This window comes from Sporobolomyces salmoneus (genome assembly GCF_050403485.1).
Source record: "Sporobolomyces salmoneus JCM6883 DNA, S_salmoneus_JCM6883_v1_ctg4, whole genome shotgun sequence".
NCBI lineage: Eukaryota > Fungi > Basidiomycota > Microbotryomycetes > Sporidiobolales > Sporidiobolaceae > Sporobolomyces > Sporobolomyces salmoneus.
The window spans coordinates 181,977-200,690 of record NW_027481159.1 but is presented as its reverse complement, the minus strand read 5'-3'; the positions used below and the strand labels follow the sequence as shown (position 1 = coordinate 200,690).

The 18,714-nt window shown below is 50.9% G+C and overlaps 8 protein-coding genes across 8 annotated transcripts; 3 read left to right on the top strand and 5 right to left on the bottom strand.

Annotated features, from left to right (window-relative positions):
- Window positions 1-132: 132 nt before the first annotated feature.
- On the bottom strand, window positions 133-4,425 carry FAS1 (tetrafunctional fatty acid synthase subunit FAS1; the record flags this gene model as incomplete). Its single annotated transcript, XM_076629131.1, has 8 exons — window positions 133-162; window positions 234-800; window positions 875-1,219; window positions 1,287-1,873; window positions 1,942-2,285; window positions 2,355-2,920; window positions 2,986-3,714; window positions 3,790-4,425. The coding sequence occupies 8 exons, from the start codon at window positions 4,423-4,425 to the stop codon at window positions 133-135; spliced, it is 3,804 nt and encodes a 1,267-aa protein (XP_076490778.1).
- A 744-nt stretch (window positions 4,426-5,169) lies between these two features.
- On the bottom strand, window positions 5,170-7,186 carry ERG24 (delta(14)-sterol reductase; the record flags this gene model as incomplete). The annotated part of the gene is made up of 9 exons (XM_076629130.1): window positions 5,170-5,191; window positions 5,426-5,608; window positions 5,670-5,748; window positions 5,824-6,043; window positions 6,105-6,125; window positions 6,190-6,396; window positions 6,473-6,687; window positions 6,756-7,007; window positions 7,075-7,186. 9 exons carry the CDS (start codon window positions 7,184-7,186, stop codon window positions 5,170-5,172), a joined length of 1,311 nt encoding a protein of 436 aa, XP_076490777.1.
- Window positions 7,187-7,650: 464 nt separating this feature from the next.
- On the bottom strand, window positions 7,651-9,218 carry JCM6883_001535 (uncharacterized protein; the record flags this gene model as incomplete). Its single annotated transcript, XM_076629129.1, has 10 exons — window positions 7,651-7,826; window positions 7,894-7,957; window positions 8,022-8,033; window positions 8,098-8,206; window positions 8,290-8,410; window positions 8,479-8,574; window positions 8,695-8,743; window positions 8,808-9,032; window positions 9,142-9,146; window positions 9,203-9,218. The coding sequence occupies 10 exons, from the start codon at window positions 9,216-9,218 to the stop codon at window positions 7,651-7,653; spliced, it is 873 nt and encodes a 290-aa protein (XP_076490776.1).
- Window positions 9,219-9,515: 297 nt separating this feature from the next.
- JCM6883_001534 (uncharacterized protein) lies at window positions 9,516-10,640 on the top strand (the record flags this gene model as incomplete). The annotated part of the gene is made up of 2 exons (XM_076629128.1): window positions 9,516-9,948; window positions 10,012-10,640. The coding sequence occupies 2 exons, from the start codon at window positions 9,516-9,518 to the stop codon at window positions 10,638-10,640; spliced, it is 1,062 nt and encodes a 353-aa protein (XP_076490775.1).
- Window positions 10,641-11,279: 639 nt separating this feature from the next.
- JCM6883_001533 (uncharacterized protein) lies at window positions 11,280-12,380 on the top strand (the record flags this gene model as incomplete). The annotated part of the gene is made up of 6 exons (XM_076629127.1): window positions 11,280-11,394; window positions 11,456-11,573; window positions 11,636-11,781; window positions 11,844-11,940; window positions 12,008-12,220; window positions 12,278-12,380. The coding sequence occupies 6 exons, from the start codon at window positions 11,280-11,282 to the stop codon at window positions 12,378-12,380; spliced, it is 792 nt and encodes a 263-aa protein (XP_076490774.1).
- Window positions 12,381-12,854: 474 nt separating this feature from the next.
- Window positions 12,855-13,835, bottom strand: JCM6883_001532 (uncharacterized protein; the record flags this gene model as incomplete). The annotated part of the gene is made up of 4 exons (XM_076629126.1): window positions 12,855-12,937; window positions 13,008-13,055; window positions 13,118-13,733; window positions 13,806-13,835. 4 exons carry the CDS (start codon window positions 13,833-13,835, stop codon window positions 12,855-12,857), a joined length of 777 nt encoding a protein of 258 aa, XP_076490773.1.
- A 136-nt stretch (window positions 13,836-13,971) lies between these two features.
- Window positions 13,972-15,594, top strand: JCM6883_001531 (class II glutamine amidotransferase; the record flags this gene model as incomplete). The annotated part of the gene is made up of 9 exons (XM_076629125.1): window positions 13,972-13,979; window positions 14,035-14,145; window positions 14,217-14,293; window positions 14,358-14,478; window positions 14,562-14,733; window positions 14,802-14,929; window positions 15,056-15,223; window positions 15,295-15,370; window positions 15,439-15,594. The coding sequence occupies 9 exons, from the start codon at window positions 13,972-13,974 to the stop codon at window positions 15,592-15,594; spliced, it is 1,017 nt and encodes a 338-aa protein (XP_076490772.1).
- A 623-nt stretch (window positions 15,595-16,217) lies between these two features.
- On the bottom strand, window positions 16,218-16,955 carry JCM6883_001530 (uncharacterized protein; the record flags this gene model as incomplete). Its single annotated transcript, XM_076629124.1, has 1 exon — window positions 16,218-16,955. The coding sequence occupies one exon, from the start codon at window positions 16,953-16,955 to the stop codon at window positions 16,218-16,220; it is 738 nt and encodes a 245-aa protein (XP_076490771.1).
- Between the last annotated feature and the right edge of the window lie 1,759 nt (window positions 16,956-18,714).

Below are 18,714 nucleotides of genomic sequence, written 5' to 3'. Positions count from 1 at the left end.
GCGAAGAACCAGAAAGTAAGAGAGAGGGAGAGAGTCTAGAGGGGTAAAGGGAAACGACGAAGTAACGACTGAAGGGGAAAAAGTAGAGAAAGGAAAAAGGCGACCCATGTCTAAATCGTAAAGTCAGAGTATCTAGAGACCACCGAAGACGTCGAGTTTGAGCTAGAGAGAATGTAACAAGAAGGTTCAGTATAAGCGTGAATGAGAAAAGAGGAAGCGAAGAAAGACTTTACAGGAGAACCATCCTTGTTCAAACTCAACTCGACTCGTTGACCATGTCTCGGAGCGAGTACCCTCTTGACCGGGTTCGGAATCGATTGATCACCATGTTGAATCGAAACGTTCGACAAGAACGCTTGCAACCAACCGAGTTTCGGTCCCGCGAGAGTTTCGAGCCAATCTCCCGTCGAGGGTAAAACCCCATTGATGTGGTAGACGTGCTTCTCTCCTCCGGACGAAATTTGTTCGACAGAATGAGAAATGTGAGAACGAGCGAGGAGGGTGGGATCGGCAGTCGAAGGTTCCGGGGCGAGGTAGTCGATCGTAGGGATTCGAGATTCGTCCCCTCCGTAAAACTCGTCGAGGATCTTCTTCGCGAGCGAAATTTCAATGTTGCCGAGCATCGAAGCGATCGGTTCTTGGGTCGAAGTGCAGTGTTTGACCGCCATAGGACCTTGGAGAATCGCGACACGTTGAGGATCTTGATCGAAGACGGCTTCGATGTCTTCCGATTGCCAGAGGGAATCCTTCTTGAACCAAATGGCGAAAGAAGCATCGAGGATAGGGATGAAGGGAACGGGCTGCGAGAAAGTGAGAGGAAATGTAATCAGTTTCCGATGTACAAGGCTCGTTGAGTATGCGAGTGTTGGCTTACCTTTTGACCACGACGTTGAGCGATAGCGAGGAAATAGGAAACATCGGCGGAAGCGAGAATTTGGTGTTCAGCTTCAGGGTATTGAACGAGGAATTTCTTGAGGAACGCTTCAGGTTCGTTGAGCTCTTCGTACGATTGAAGTGCCGAAACCTTGAGTCCAGAATCGTTGACGTTCGAGAGACGTTCTTCGACTCGTCGGATCCAGTCTCCGGTCAAGTTGCGTAGTGAAGGGTCGATCCAGCGTTTTTCGTGAGCAACGTACATCAATCGAACGAGGCGAGCGTTGACTTCGGCGTAGGTCATGTCGGCGAGATCGCAAGGAGTTCCGTCGGTCTTGGCGGGGAACTAATGAACAGAGGGAGCGGGATCAGTGATTTGAAGACACGAAAACTGAGAAAGATGGTTCGCTCACCCAAGGTTTTTGGAAATCCGCGTTGAGACGATCGATAACGTATTTCTTGTTGTCGGCGAGCCAAGCGACTTGCTTCTCCTTCGGTAACGAGAATACCTTCTTGTCGAATTCCGCCCAAAGTTTGATACCTCTCGTCGCGACCTTGTGAATCGGTTCACCAAGTTCCGAATTGACCGTCATGATTCCTCCCGTCGGTTTGTCGTACGTGTGTTCCCAGTTCGAGTCGTCGACTCCAGGGGCATCGACGATGAGTTGTTTGACCGATTCCGAAGTGTGAGCTTCCTTCGCGACCATGGCCCACGATCCGAAGAGGAAACCATCGAACGGCATCCTCGAAACTCCGTACGCCTCCGACCAGACTCCCGAGAGGTAAGGGTAAGTTCCTTCGGCGTCTCCGAAACCGGAACCGGCGAGAAGTTTGATGTTGGGGTGTTGACGGATCGAAGCGTACGTCGCGAGGATCGGAGCGTGAAAATCTTCGCAAGAGTGGTGACCTCCGGCACGTCCTCCAGTCCATTGAAGAATGATCGGGAAGTGAGGGTTCGAGGCAGCGATGTTGACAACTTGACGAATACCGTCGACCGATCCTGATCACAAGTGCGAGGGCGGGGTCAGCAGGTAGTTCCGCAGAGAGAGAAGACTAAGAGAGACGAACCAGGTTTGAAAGCGACGTGTTTGATTCCAGCTTCGTGAAGACCGTCGATGATTTCCTTCGCCTTTTCAGTCGAAGGGATACCAGCAGCGACACAGAGACCTTCAACCGCGGCTCCTTCCTTCTTCATTTGTTGCCAGAGAGGCAGTTGGAAAGTGAATTGACGTTGGTTGATGTAGAGAGCGTTGAGGGTAACTCCGACTCCAGGTTTGTTGACCAATTTTTGAATCTCTGCGACTTTGGCACGAACTGCCTTCTCGTTGTAGTGTCCTCCTCCTGCGAGTTCGACATGGTATCCAGCTTTGAGAACTGCCGAAACGAATCCAGCTTTGACCGTCGTCGGGGTCCTGTGAAGGATTAGAAACCTGTCAGTTGATCGGCGACAGTGAGACTCACTGACAAGACTCGTGACTCACATTCCTGCAACCATGAGAGGAGGTTTCGAAAGTAACCTCGAGAAAGGAGTATCGATATGAAGTTTTCCATCGCTCGTCTTGACCAATTTCGGTGAGAATTTCTCATCCCACTTGTCTTCCTTGATCACCTTGTCTCCCCATGCCTCTTTTCCGGCTCCAGCTCCCTCTCCTCGGTTTCCGAGCATGATCGCTCGAATTCCTCGTCCTTCCCAGTTTCGGGCGCAGAGAGAACCGATTCCCGATGCTCCTCCCGTACCGAAATCGAGAGCGTGAGTAGCGGTGAGAGGGAAGTTGGTAGCTTTCGAAGACCAGTGAATGTTGGAAGTCAAGATTTGGGCAAAGATCGAATGAAGGAGTTCTTCGCCAGAGGAAAGTTTCCGGAGGTCGGAACCATCTTCGGTGTTGTAGACGGCGTAGGTGAGGGAAGAAGGAGACCAGTATTGAGCGTCCTTTGAGATCGCGGCGACGGCCTTTTCAGTCGCGCCTTGGAGGAGGTGAGAGTGGTAAGGAACGTTGATCGGGAGGAAACGCATCGAGAAGACGGGAAGACGCTTCGAGTAGGGGATCTGAGAGTGAGGAAGTGTGATGAGCAAAGTAGTCTGAAGAATGTCGAAGAGGGCGAGAATCTCACCTTTGATTGATCTTTTCCGGGAGGAGCACGGTTCTTTCGAAGAGCGTCCGAGAGACCGACGAGATCTTTCGGGTTTCCAGTAACGATGAACGCCTTGGCACCGTTAAAGAGTGACACCGAAACGGTTTCGTCTCGTCCCTCAGCCTTGACGTGACCATTCACCTCTGCGATCTTCTTCTCGAGCGATTTGAGTTCGAGACCCGTAACAGCCAACATGGCGGTAGGAGCTCCTTCTCCGTTCTCGATCGAGGAAGCCGAAAGTCCGGGAGCGATCGCGAGAGGAGGGAACGCGAGAGTACCTTGGAGACCGATTTGGAACAAGACGGTCAAACCGGCGAGCGCTTGTTGGTAGAAAGGTTCCCAGGCGTCCGAACCGTCCCCTTTCGACGCAGGGTACTGTTTCGCGACGACACAGGCGGAAACGACACCTTGAGAGTGACCGGTCGCTCCTTTGAATTTCGCTCCGAGTTCGGCGGGTCCGAGAGAAGATCCTTTACCGTAGACGACGTATTGAGCGAGTTGAGTGAGACCGATCAAAGGGAGAGAGACGGCGCAAGTCGCGAGGTAGGAAACTTCGGGACGAGTCGAAGGGTTTTGAAGCCACGAGAGAGCGTCGAGGGATTTGTCGTAGAGGAGGGTGGAAGATTCGGCAGCTGCGAGGGATGCGAGATGTTCGGAAGCGATGGAAAGGAAACGTTGGAGAAGGGGAGTGTAGAGGTCGTAGAGAGTCTATTCGGGGCGCAGAAAGAGAGCAGATCGAGTTAGCTCGGATCTCGCTCGAAACGGTTAGGAAAATAGACCTACTTGAAGCTCGTCAAAGTAAACTTCGTTCATTCCTTGCCCACCGAAGATAGCGTAGAGTTCTGCCTCTCCCGCGACCGACTTCTTCAACAAAGCACTTTCGATTTGCTTGGGAAGGGATTTCGCGAGTCCAGCGTTCTCGAGTTTCGACCTTGCGATGTAGAACGACGAGATGAGGAGAGCACGAACGGGGGCGGGAAGGGAAGCGGCGAGGGAGTGGATATCGGTAGAAGAGAGGTAAGTCGAAGTGAAATGACAAAAGGCGGCGAGGAGGACGGCGGCGGTCGCAGGGGAAGTCGCGGTCGCAGGGAAGGGTAAGAGTCCAGCGACGTGTGACAGGAAGTAAGCCGTCAAGACCAATTCCTTCTCTGAAACTCTGTCGTTTCCTTCTCCTTCTTCATCGTCAACTTCAGCCGCATCGAATCCAACGAGGTGACCGTCCTTGTTCGCTGCGTGGATCCAATCTTGGAACGTATCACGAGCTACTTCGGCGGCTATCCATTCCTGAGGTGTTGAGGGAACGTGAATCGAAATTCGAGTTTGGGTCGTCGGTTGAAGGAGGACGAGAGGACGAGTCGTCGCGGTATGAACCGGAGTCGAACTACCAGTTCCAGTCAAGGTACGAAGACCGTTGAGCATGACTTGGGGATTCGGAAGAGGTAGAGGCGGAAGGGAACAAGGGATTGGGATTTGAGGCTGTGAACGAAAGCGAACAAAGACGTTAGTTCCGCTGATCCGATGAATTGATCTAGCACTGTTGAGCTCTAATCTACTCCTCGAACTCGTCTACTGAGCGGAATACGAGTTGAGGGGATCTCGAGGGTTCGGGAAACCCAACTTTCGGAAGAGTAGATCGTTTTCCACCTTCCACCTCACGATAGACCTTGTACACGCTCAAATATCCTCCAGAGAGCTCATCCGTAGAGATAAGCTAGTCGCGACAGCGCGGGAACGAGAGGAAGGACGGGAGAGGTGGTTGGGGAGGATCTCTCAACGAGGTTTCGGTTAGACTCACCTCGACGTTCTAGGGTTCTCGTCAGGTCGATATAATCTAGTGTAGAGAGTAGGGTATAGGGCAGAAGAAGTCGAGGGAGGAGTGAGAAAGTGGAGTCGGAAAATGAAAAGTTGAGAGAGGACTTGGAGATTTGCGGGTTGAATCGATTTTCGCGGGCCATGCTTCCGACCCGATATCACTTTCTTCCTTTCCTCGTGGCTCTTCCGCCTGGTTGTCAGAGCGTACAGTAGCAGATAAGCGAGAGGTTCTCGGGGTGACTGCTAGCAAAACCACGGAATAGAAACTCTCGCAAAAGTCCCTTCTCACACCTTCAATTCAGACAGCTTGTATTACGGGAATGCGAGTACTTCGATATTAGTCAATGGTATTTAGTAGATATAGGGAATGATCCTGTTGTTGTAGAAAGCGAGGGAGGGAACGAGAGAGAAAAGGGTTAGCTTGCGAATCTAAAACCTTAGTATTTTGCGGGCGGGATAAAAAGAAGGTTTTCGATGCGCTATCCCGTCCCTCCGCTCTATGGCTTGATCGCTAGTCGAGTTTGTCGATTGACCGAACTCGCGAGAATATGTCGGGTTGGGGGAACGAAACGGAAGGAACGGAAACAACGGGAAAAGGAGGACTCACCTCGAAGGTACCAATTTCTTGTAAGTCTCCCAATCCTTCTTGTACTTGTGCGCACAAGCTTCGTCGTCTCGAGTTTGGCGATGGACGAGCAAGATCGCGAAATAGATCACGTAGAAGTAGGGGAGAGGGGAAGTGAATCCGCAAGGAAGACACCATGCCCAGGCCATGATCCAGTCTCCGAGACTATGAGGGCATCATAGTCAGCGTCTTGGTGAGTATCTCGGTAGTGCGATGGAGGACGTACTAGTTCGGGTGACGAGATCGGCCCCACCATCCAGAAGTGAGAAGTCGGGTTCCGCGTTCAGTCTTCAAGGATTGAAGGTCTACGGGTGTGTACAAGAGTGTCAGACTATCTACAAGGAGAATCGATGATGTCGGGGCTAGAGGGGAGAGCTCACTCTTTGGGTTCTTTCCTTGACGGAATTCGTTCTTCTCGTTGTTCGCAACTCGGAAAACGTAGTACCCTGCAGCTTGAACTGCGAGAACTCCGACACAGCCAAGGAGACCGATGTCCTTGGGGTTTTGAGCGAGGTAGTAGGCAGTGTACGAGTAGGTGAAGGGAACCCAGAGGAGATCTCCAACCGAAAGCATGAATCCGAAACCGTCCGTCGTAATGTCCTACGACGGCAGAAAATGATGTTAGCAGATGCGGTTGAAAGGGGCAAGAGAAAAGGCGGACCATGGTGGTCAGAATTGCAGCCTGTCGTTAGACAACTCTCTGTCAGCTCGGGGTAGAGACGTCGCTCTTTGAAAGCGCCACTCACCTCGTTGAACTCGGCATCGAGAACATAGAAAGCATGGAAGGCGGTCGTGAGAATGATACTATCGGTAACACGTCCGATACGTTCATACTGCCACGCGATCATGGACAAGTCGATAATAACCCAAAGAATCAATCCAGGTCGCATCTCGTTGAAAGCCTTGATATCGAATGAACCGAGACGAGGGTTCAGTCCACGGCCGATAAACCACTATTCGTGTCGGGCGAAGGAGACTCGTCAGTGAGGTGGAAAGAAGAGACCTCGAGTTCGTGAAGCAAGGACTCACGTTGTAAAGGGGATTCGGCGAGTTTCCTCCCTCAGCGAGCATTTGTTCTCCGATGTAAGATTGAGCATAGACGAAACAAGCTTGGAAGATACTCATTGCGAGCGCGGCAGAGATGAGTTGAGGGAAATGGTGAGGAATGTAGAGGAGAGCGTCGATTCCCTTGACGGCTGTCCATCCTCCGATCGCGAGAAGGGTGACGACGATAGTTGAAAAAGCTGGACAGACGGGATCTAACGCATCAGCGACGCAGAATAGATAGAGGAAACGGAAAATGAAAACTGACCATTCATTTTGTATTTAAGCGCTTGACCGTTCCTCAAGGGAGGTGCTGTGACAACTTTCCCCGGTAACACGAACCAACAAGCGACAGTCCAGGAATACCAAGCCACATAGACGGCTGTCGCTTCCCAACTCCACAGATTCTTCCACCAATCTCCATCATTGAGCATCGAGTTCCATCCGGTCGAATGGAAGCTCGTGAACTTGTTCATCGGCCAAGGCGGACATTGAGTATCGGTGCAAGCGAATGCGAGCCCTGCGATACACGGAATCGGGAGATGAGGGAAATGGTTCGATCATTTCGGAGGAGGGGAAGAACTCACAGTAAGAGAAGAAGGGGACTGCTAGAGTGACTCCGAGAGCTCCAATAGGTCCTCCGAACTCGTAGTGCTGTGTTTTGGGTGCAGCTACGTAGCTTGAAGAGGGTTTAGACATTTCTGTGTTTGATGACACGCAGCTTCAAGGCGAGGTGAGGTCGGGGAGAGGCCGGAGGGGGTCGAGAGGTGTCTTGAAGAGAAGAAGGGTAGATCGCAGGCAAGAGGATGTTTTCTTTGAGGATGATCGAACGAGGTCAGATGAAGAGCGACGAAGTCGCGACGAATCCGCGAAGTCGAAATTTCCAATGTTCGTGGAAACGCACTGCGGATGGAGCCGTACATCCTCGCTGCCATAGAGGGCCTGACTGAGCAGGTCGAACCCGTTCTCCGGCCTTGCTCCGAAATCGCGAAATTTGCGAAATCGAAAACCAGAGTCGGAATGAGCTCAGAGCTTCAATCCCAGTCACTGCAGTGTAAGGAGCCGAACGAGAAGTTGCGAAAATAGAGCACCGAGGTACAACGACAAAAGAAGAAACGCCAACCATCCTGAAATCGAAAACGATACCTTTTCCCTTGGTGTTTTCATTTCTTCTGTCTCTTCTGTTTCGGTTCCTCGTCCTCGCTGTCCGAAACAGCATCAAAATCTCCGAGTCCTTCTTGTTGTTCGTCCTCGAGGGTTTTCTTCTTGACTTCTTCCGCGAGACTGTCTGAGGGCTTCTTTGCGAGAGCCGCATCGATCTCGTCTTTCGACATGAATTCTGATCGTCAAACGACCACCCGTGAGTCAAGAATGAAGTGGATGAGGTGGGTGAAAGGGTGACGTACCGTTCTTACTCCAGAGCGAAGACTTGATTCCGGTTTCATGTTTCGAGTCGATCCCGAGAATCGTCTGCGGAAAATTGGGAGATATCAGCAATCAGCTACGGCGGGAGATCGTGCGGGATACGACGCACGAATGCGTCACACTATGCAACACGCGAATGGTCAGCTTTGCGATTCGTCTCAAGCTGTTAGTAACGCTCAACTCACCTTGTAAGCGGTCGAAACGAGTTTCAACTCTTCGACGAGACACTTGAACGCTTTCCCGACAGCCTCCTTGTCCCAACTATCATTGACATAGACGCAAATGAGTTGGGCCCTAAACAGGTAAGCGCGAGTAGAGAGAATCGTAAGTTGATGAGAACTCTGTAGGCGAGCCAAAAGATGGAAAGGTTCACTCACTCTCCTTCCCTCGCGATCGGAGCGACTTTCGCGGTTCTAATGACACCAGTCTTGGCGAGTACTCCATCGGCGTCTGCAAGAGCTTTCACAATCTTGGACCAAGTCGAATCAACGTATTCAGCTGTTACGAACTCGGTACTTCAATCAGACTGTTCTCGACGGTCGAAGATTGAGCATGTGAGGACGTACTACTCGGGAAGAACATCCATTTGCCAGATAAGACGTTGTACTCTTGAGCGAGGAATTTGACTTTGTCTCCGAAAATTGCGAATTCTTCTTCTCGAACTGACGACGACAATTGATATTAGTCTCCGATCGAGAGGGGACGAGCTTGACGTCTTCTTGAGCCTGGTAATGCTGTATGGCGAGGGCAGGCGGCCACGGCTGAACGAGAGGGAAACCTACGAGCTTTTTGAGACTTTTCTCCTTTCTTCGCACGAGTTGGTGCGGTCTCCTATCCTCCCCGCATACTTGTCAGCATTCCGTCTGATACTTCGACGTATAGAGAGGTAGCATACCTTGATTTCCTTGCATCTCGCAATCAAGGCCTCTACGAGTTTCTGCCCTTCCTCCTCAAACTTCTCATGTTTCTCGTCGCTGTCTTCCGCCGGTTTCTCAACTTCCTCGTTAGCAGCTTGTGCTAAATGGCACCAGATCCAACCAGTCGGAGCCTCTTTCTGAAGTGAGGGTTTCCATTCTTTCAGGAATTCGTCAATCTCGTCGTGAGTCGAGGGTCCGACAATCTGTGGGCCGAGAAGGAGTCTGTCGTTAGCTCCTTCGTAGCTCTGGCGTTGGCTCTGAGGCAGGGGGTCCAGCTTGAGGGAAAACACTTAGTTGAATGAAGCAACTTACTTGACCTGTGGAGACCAAGACCGGTCAGCTCGGAGCCTGTGAGAGCGCGAGAGGCACGTACCGAGTTCGTACTTCATGTTCGGAATTAGTGCGAGAACAGGATGGAAGGAAAGAGACAGCTGAGAAGCGATGCTACTCTTGTTCTCCTGACTCTCACTCGACAAACTACAGCCGACCCCCAGAAGCCAGCAGAGTATCAAGGGTGTCTAACTCGTTCGCCTGCGCCGCTAGAGTGAGTTCTAGCACCGATTTCCCTTCTCCCACTAATCTCATCTCGGATCTCTTCGTGCTCGACTTCATCGACTTAGAACAGGCGAACTCCTGATCCGGGGTACTGACTAGGTTCGTATGTGCTCGATGCAGCTTATTACAGCATGAAAGATCCTCTTCGTTCGTGTTCCGCTGCACCTCCTTCTCGCTCCTCTCCCTCTTCCGACTGTTTCCCCATTTTAAGACTCCCCCTCGAGCTCGTTCAGCTCATAATCGAATCTTCCGCTCCACTTCAGTACCACTCTTCAACTTACATCTCTCGACAATCGACACTCTGCCGCCTCTGTCTCGTCTCGAAGCTCTTCTACGAAATCGCCAGACCTCTCCTCTTCTCCGTCGTCAGTGTTCGCTCAGACGTTTATGCGTGGGGCGTACTCGAAGCAGGCGGAGGTCCTCTCGACTTGGTCCAGGAACTCGTACTTCATCAGTGGAGACCCTTGTCTGGCCTCGAGTGGGATCGTTACGCCGGTTTACGTCTACTCGTCATCGAGTGTAAATTCGGAGCAGTTCGTTTCGCCAGCCTCGCATGCCTCCCAAGTAAGTCTAGCCATCCTCGCTCGATTCCGGTACTTGCTGAAATATAGTATTTTCCGCTTCCAGACTTGACCATCTTGCGCCTCCGTGAAGCTGCCCTCTGGTTCTTCAATTCCTTCGCTCTACTTCAACTTCAGGAGCTCGAACTTCACTCCCTTTACCTCATCGAAGATCACATCCTCAATCCCGCCTCGCTCCCTTCCCTCCGGATGCTCGCCTGCCACGGAATCCCTCACAAGCATCTTCCCATGATCATCACGGCTCTCAACTCTCTCGCGCCTCAACTCGATCTCCTCTCGCTTGACTTCCAAGTCGCAGGTTTTCTCGAACCCGACTTGCTCAAGTTTCTGGACCCTTCCACTCTCTGGGACATCAACATCGCTACCGCAGACGGCGACACAGTGCCTCCTGTTTCGTATCTCCGAATCGATTATCACACGTCGGTCGAACAGGTTATTGATTGGCTCGAACGCGTTTCTATTCCTCGCCCTGCCCTTCTATACAGGTGTGTCGAGGATGTCTCCATCGAACAATACCTCAACGACAAGGCGAAACTGGCGATTGCAGGTAAGAAGCTCGGTATCGAAATCGTCTACGAGGATCAAGGGATCGATTGGTGTTTGAACGGTAGTTTCTCAACACACTTCAGGAAAAGAATGGAAAGGAAGAGAATGGAGAATGGTATGGAGAAGTGAGCTAGAGTGCGGCGAGTATGGTGATGCGAAGCGCGGAGGAGTTTGCCCGGGAAGAAGCGGAAGCCTTGTCAAGCATAAACCCTTTTTGCTGTTCAGGCCCCTGTCGGACTGTTCTACAAACCTACTCTGTCGCATTTGTGAGGTCAATCAGGTCTGGAGACACCGGCTTCGCTGCTGCGAAGCCACTCGAGAGGAGAAGAAACGAGCAAGTTTGAGCCCGCTTTGTCGTGTGAGACGCTGGTCGAAGCGTAGAGAGGTGTCTCGCTATCGTCAGTGGTATATGGTGCGGCTCATGTCGAAGGGAAGTCAGAGAAGACAGATCAGCAGCTTGTTCAAAGTTTTGCGAATTGGAAGAGTTGAAAAATACAAAATTGAAGAGGGTTTTCCGCGCGTTCCGCTCATACTCATTCAGTAGCCAGATAGGCAGTGTCCATGCTGGTATGCACGACGCTACCGTCAGAAATAACACATAATTCCTTCGGGCCTCGGAGAAAAATCAGGCCGAGAACTGTTCGGTTTTCCTCCCTCACTCAGCTCAACGCGCCTCGTGTACACGTTCCAGGTAGCTTGATACGACTCCCGACAACCCTACACTCTCGACTTGACGTTCTCCCAAGTTCCCAATATCGTCCCCACATCATGGCTTCGAAACTTTCCCTCTCCCCCTTCGATGTACCTTCTGCGACGCTCGCGCACTTCAACAGAGTAGCAGGCAGTACGAGCGGTCAAGACAAGATCTTTATGATCTATGCCTGTGAGCCTCACGTTCCGAAATCCCGAATTAAAACCTCGCTGAACCCTTTCGCGCGGAACAGATGCCGCTCATGTCGTGACTGCTGCTTTGAGGTCCCCGAGATTGGCGAACAAGACGAGGCTCGATCTCGCTGAGAGAATCGAGAAACTTCGAGGAGTGATTTCGGATGCTCGAGTTTTGTAAGTTTCTCTTCCGCTCTCCTTCTGTCTCTCACGCGCCTAACTCCCCGTTGCATTCACAGATACCGTCTCTTTGGAATCTTCCCCATCATTCAATGGGCTCAATCGCTCAATGACCCTGCGACTCAACCGAAAGATGGTCAACTTCTGATGATCCAACGACTTCAAGCTTGGTCAATGCTTCTCTACTATCCCCTCGAGCACACTTGTAAGCCATCTCGTAGAAATCATTCCAGCAATCTCGAGCCTCACGAGCATCCTACTCTGCAGACTATCTCGCCGGGAAAGGAGTTTTCAAGATTCAACCAAAGAGGATCGGTCAAATGGCGATTTGGTCTTGTCGATTCTGGGCAGCATACGTCGTTCTGTGGGTATCTCTCTCTGTTCTGCCTCGCGGGCATGCCGGATTACTCTACTGACGCGTCTCCTCGCAGACAAATCTTCCACATCCGAAGATCGTTCAAACTCCTCTCTCGCGAGAAACAACAGATCCTCCGTTCGACTCGACAAAGGATCGCTTCGGGTAAACACGATTCTGAAACTTCGGATCTCGAGAAACGTCAATTGCAAGCTATCGAACAGAAGAAACTCGACTTGAAGAACGATTGTTGGGTTCAAGCGGGTTACTTGCCTTTGACCGCTCATTGGTGAGTCGATATTATCTTTGGGATGCTGTACGGGGACTGAATCCTTCAACACGATAGGTCACTCCCCGGAGGATTGCTACCAGACAACGTTTACGTCGGAGTTTGCGGAACGGTAGCGGCAGTCGCTGGACTCAAAGGATTGTGGAAGAAGACCGCTTAATTAGCCGCTACAAGTGTCAAATTGTATAAGACCATGCCATAGGCGGACAGGGCTTGCTTGTAAGAAGTGGACGAATGAGGGATTTTTGTGGCGTTTTCGGCTTATGTTTGGGCGTAGCTCCACTGTATGTAAGGAATATCATATGTGACTATCAGTGAACGACGTATCGGTGATCAACGCGAGAGAGAAGCATTCGAAACCACGATGTGAGCATGCAGCTTCGAGACATGCCGATGAATACGAGAAGTGAGAGCTATTAGTGCAGATCACATAGAGAACGGAGGAGCGAGATCTCACGACTCCACGACTGAGCAATGACTCCGACTCGAGAACGACCGTGTGAAGGAGGTCGGGAGAATCTGAAGTTTACAAGTGAAGAAATAGGGTACCGAACGTAACGAAAGAAAAGGTCAATGATGATGATCTCGAAGAGTAGCTGAGATAGAGAGAGAAAGGAAGAGAGGTTCATGGGGTTCAATCGTCTTCTCCACCGAGGAAAGTTTGTCGTTTTCTGTCTTGAGCTTTTGTCATTCCTTTTCCTGAATTGACGACTCCAACTGCAGCGAAGAAAAGACTTCAGTCAGCATTATACTCTACGATGAGTGGGATGAATGAGCGGCAGTGTACCTTTCGCTTGAGGTGCCATGTCCGCTGGAGAACGGAACATGCTCTCGCCTAAAGAACCCTCGCTTGTCAGCAAGCAAGCACGAAATGGACAAGAGGTTGGTGAGACTGACCGGTCATTCCAGGAATATGAACACCTTTCTTTGCCGATTTCTTCGCGAACGATTGCCACCCTTTTTGTCGACTCGCTTGTTCTTCCGCTTTCGCCTTTTGAGTTTCCGCTTTCTTCTCGTTCTTCTTCTTCTTCTTTTCCTTGTCCAACTCTGCCTGACTCGGTTCTCCAGCTTTCCGTTTCTCCCCTAATCCCGAAGTCGGAGGAGCCGTCGAAGGATTCGTTGCTCCGTTCCCGAATTGATTACTCGCCGGTCGTAAATCTTTCTGAGTGACGGTTTCCGGTGTATCGTAGCCTTTGAAGATGACGGTATAGACGGGTTGCTCAGTCGAACCGGAGACTGAAGTAATTCGAGCTGGATACCATTTCCCATCTCCTGCGTACCGCGCCGAACAATCATCTCCTGTCTTCCATAATCGTTTCGGTTTCGTCTCGGTTGATGTGGATGGTGCTGAGGTAGAGGTAGAGGCGACGGGAGGAGGAGGAGCAGGTGCAGGAGTGGGTGCAATCGACTGTTTGATCAGATCGATCAGGGATTCGAGCTCTTCTTTGAGCGTGAGAAATTCAGTGTTGTTCGGGTCTTTCGCGAGACCTAGTTTGAGCTGAGCGAGTTGGTACTGCAGTCGGGAGATCAAGATGAGATGAGCAAATCGAGCCACGCAGGAAGGGAGGGGGAAGGATAGACTGACCTCGTAGGTTTCGAGTTCTTGCGGATCCATAGCTTAGCGAGATAGTTTGATAGATAGCAAGGTAATGGCGCAGGAGAAGAGACGAATCTCCTTTCCTCCTCTTTCTCTCCACTTCGGATCGATAATCGCTTCTCTACGTTGACACTGTATCGGCAGCTTACTCTATATGTGCCGGTCAGTCCCGACGTGCCTCCCCTCTTGCTCTCGACTGACCCTCTTTGCTCCTCAGATTGCTCGTTGTGAAAGCCGAAGAACCCATCAAGCTAGCGAATCTATTGACGAAACCTGCTCATAGCATCATCAATCAAGCGAGCGACTCTCGACTACGGCTCGATGCAGGGTGAGCTCGTCGACTTGGGGATTCATGGCGAAATGTTGATTCAAAATCTGGCGTGATCTCCTTCGAGCTAGTTCAATAAACGCAGATGGATTCGGAGTAGGATGGTACGATCATCAAGATGAATCGACGCAAGGGCCTTGTATCTTCCGTGAGCTTTCCCTTAATCATCTGCTCGAGATTTCGCCAGTTTTGACGATTTCGTTTTCGCACAGGTTCAATCACTCCAGCTTGGAGCAATCTCAACCTACATCGCCTAGCCGACAAGATCAGGTCTCCTCTCGTGTTCGCTCATGTCAGGGCTTCAACTACCGGCGCTCTCAGTGAGGAAAACACGTGAGTTCTCTTTCTCCCTTTTCTACTTTTACGCTTGAACTGACGCGGGCGATCGACGCTGACACCTGTGCTCGATTATCTAGACATCCATGGAGCTACGGAAACTTGATCTGGATGCACAACGGTTGTATCGCAGATTTCCACAAGATCAAACGGAGGTTGCAGAATGATTTGAGCGATGAAATGTTTTCGGTACCTCAGGGCAATACCGACAGTGAATGGTCGTTCGCTTGTTTCCTCGATCAGTTGTCACGAGTACGTCAATCGTACTTCTCCTTCTTCGAGAAGTAGCGAATCTGAGCTGAAAATGGTCCTGTTCGCAGCTCACGGATCCTCGAGCGAAGACGATACCTCACTCGACATTACGACAAGCGATGCTGGCAACTGTCGCGAAACTGAGAGACTACACCCTCGAGTGTGACGGAGCAAGTTTCGAACCGTCGCTCATGAAGTGAGTCTCTCGTTCTAGCGCGCTTGGGGACCCGAGTCTAGAAACTCGCCCTCTAGTTGGGACCTAGTCTCTCCGTCGAATCGTCGGCATTACTTGCTGACCTCTCGCTCGTCTCTCTCATTCCAGTTTCTGCGTTTCCGACGGAACCTCGGTAGTCGCGACGAGGTACATCACTTCAGCTACAGAAGAAGCCGCGAGCCTCTTCTTCTCGACGGGATCGACGTTCGCCGAGACGGAGCCTGGAATGTTCAAGATGTACAAGGCGGATAAACGAGAGAGAATCATTCTCATCGCGTCAGTCACCATGCTCGTACAGTATCTCTACCCTTCAAGGCGACGCACTGATCAGCGTGATTGATGGACAGGAGTGAACCTCTCACCTTCGAACGAGCCGATTGGACAGAAGTGCCGAGTCAGTCTTGCATCGTTGTTACACCAAAGGTAGAACTCTTTGCTCTTTCGCTCGTCATCGTGAATTACTCACTGATGTGACTATACGAAATGCGCAGAACAACCTCCTCAGATATCCAATCGTCGACCAATTCTTCCAGCCGAACGCAGTCTCGAACAGAGCAGATCATTTCGCGAAAGCAAAAGGATATCGATGGGCCGCTCCCCCGACTTCGCACCATGTCACCGTCGGTCACGATCTCGACGACCACTGAGCGATATCGCCTTTCGCTCCTTTCCGCTCGCTTGATCTCTCATTCCCTCTCGCATCGACTCTTCTTCTTTCGCCATCTACACACTCGTTTCTTGTTGTATCGTCTTGGAGGCTCGAATTCTTGTTGTAACGAGGAAACAATCAGTATCCAACCTCGTTCTGTAACAATCCGCTCAAAGTCTCGCCAGGTTCCATTCTCTCACACTCTCACTGCGACGACGAACGATCGGAAAGTAGAGTCTATCTATCTAGTATTTCGAAAGAAGACTGAATCGGTCGAAGAAACGAACACGAAAACTAGAAGAGATTAAGAACAATGAAGCGATGAAGAGAGGGAAGTAAAGTATAGAGATCCTTCCGGGGTTGAAGAGTTGAAACAGATGAGGTATGAACAGAGAAAGGAGAAAGGAAAGGAACGAAGGAAGATTATCAACAAGAAGAAAACGAAAGATGAAAGAAATTGATGGTCTAGGATGCGCTCGAGGGGTTTATACGGGTGTGATACAGACTGACGTAGCAGTGAAAAAGAGAAAGGGATATATAGAGGTAGGTCGACTTTGAGAGAGACCGGGTGTATACTTGTCGAATGGTCGACGTCGAGGGTGAGTTTTAATTCGAGTTCCTTCAATCCATCTCCATTCCTTCCACTTCGTCCATCTCGCCATTCGGGTACCATTCGTCGACACATTCTTCCATATCTCCATCGAACTCTCCTTCCCTCATTTGCACCGATAACCTGAACATCTTCTCTTCCTCCTCGTCTTCGAATTCTAATCCTCCGAGTTCGCAAGGTTGAAGAAGCAACTTATCGACGGAGACGGAAGGGGTCGGTAGTGCGGTCAAAACTGTTGACGTCGATCCATTCGAGTAGGAAGAGGAAGAAGAGGAGCAACTCGAGTGATGGTAAGAGTGATGATACGAGGAGAATCCCGACGAAGAATAGTGTTGAGGTGTCGGTCGAAGAGGGGGGCGTGCAGTTCGAGGTGAGTTATCCGACGTCGGTTGTAGAGAGTAGGTCGAAGGAGAAGAGGAGAGGTAGGGAGGTTGTCGTTGCGACGAAGAGAGGAAAGAAGGGAAAAACGAGGGAGTTCCAGGAGGAGTTTCGCGAGCGGGAGTGCCGATCGAGAGGATAGGGAAGGCAGATGGTGACGTTGGAACGACGGGAGGGAGGTTCGAACGAAGAAGGGAGAGGTCTGGGAACCGCGATGAGGAGGCTGAGGAAGGTGAAGAGGAAGCGACAGCCATTTGAGACGGCGCGGGCGGAGAGAGTAGGGTAGATGCTCCACACGAGGCGTACAGTCGAGCAGAGTGATAGGCGTATGCTCTTGAAGAATAGGCCGGGGCTTGAGGGGTTTGAATCATTGAACTTGGGATTTGATCGCGCGACGAAAGAAGAGGAAAGAGGTCGAAGCTTTTTCGTGTAGGTTTCGAGTCGGTTCAGATGAGGTTCGCGATGTTGTTCGATGCGATGGAATACGTTCGAGTAAGATGAGAGGAAGGGAAGGAAAGGAAGAGAGGAGAGAGGGAAAGCCTGGGAAAAACAGCAGCTTTCGACGAAAAAAAGAGGGATTTTCCTGCGACGTGCACTCGAGATTTGTCAATGGTGTCCTATTCGGGCACTATCCCATCGAGAAGATCGTCATGCATCGCGTAGCCTACTCGAAAAAAATAGAGACACAAAGCGAGTTTTCTGTGCAGGATTCCATCTTGTGACTTCTTTCGAGACCCGTCCTCTCGCAGACGAAATCGCCTGCCTATTGTCAACTGCTGATCTCGTGTCATCTCGCGAGATCGAAGATTTGATCATATCTCTCTGCTCACTCTCTGTGTGCTTTTTACTGGAGCCAGCGAGATGAGATCAGACGCTTCTTTGAGCAAAAAAGTAAAGCTCAACCGTCTTTCCGGCTCGAGCTCTCTCAATTGTTGACGAGAGGCGCGCGTTACCCGTTCCGTCACTCCCCAACACGACTTTACGCATGGACTGGGGTGCAGCAGAAACTGTTTGCTCTCTCTCTTCTCTTTAGCCGTGTGGATCGTGCGAGAAGACGAAGATGGAATAAAGAAGGCGCAAAGGCGAAGAACTCTTCCTTTGACGCCCCTACGAGTTCCTACTTCGATCAACGACACGTCGTTCGTGTGCAGGATCAACAAGACGACGAGTGAGAGAAATTGCGAAAGAACCGAGCGGTGCGTTCGAGGCAGGAAAGCAAAGGATTCGAAACGAGTTGCCGCCAACCGCACTGCACCTTGCTGCGCCTCGCCGAGACGGAGATCTCGACCGTACCCGGCTTTCGTTAACAGAAACGGAAGATGTGATCGAGCGAAACGCGTGGCGAAACTTCTAAAGATTCTTTTTGTCTCTCCCTCTCATCTCACTGTGCCGCGGGGACGATCACTTCCTTCTCCTTCTACTTGTTTGAATTCTCATTTATCCTTTGTTCCCCAAGCCCGGGAAATGAAGATGGCAACGGGAGCTTTACGGGAGTTGCAAAGCAATGAAACTCGGATCGCATTGGCTTGAATTTCGCAAAGGGGAGGGATCCCATGGATCGAGGAGTTTTCGTGCGATGGAGAGAATCGAACGAACGAAAGTCGAGCTTTGAACTACGTGCAACTCATCAAGAAAACATCGACCTGTCGAAGAGAGGGAAGATTCTTTTCTTCTTCAAAAGTGCAGGATTCAGCGAGAGGAATCCACGCCCGGTTCGTGTTCTCCTCTTCTCGTCGAGTACAACACAACGTCACCTCGTTATTATGGGGATGACGAATCGAGCAACGACGTGCGTCGTGCATAGTGCAGTTCATTCAGAAGGGAAGATCCCTTCCCTCCCGAAGAGATCTTCCATGCCATCTCTGATTTCGCCATGCACCTCCATCTCACGCCTCGAGCTAGTACTCCACTAGCTCACGCACACACTCACGCGCGTCTTGCAGTCGAACGACCTCTTCCCGGAAGCCCAGGCAAATGACGCGGGGATTACTAGCATAGTTTTCTCTTCTTCTTTTTGCTCGAGCTTGTCTTTTGTGGAATTTTGTCTGATGCATCGCGAGTAAATTACATTAAGGTCTGATTCCTTTTTGTCGAACGACGACGACAACGACGGCGAGTACTGAAGTCAAT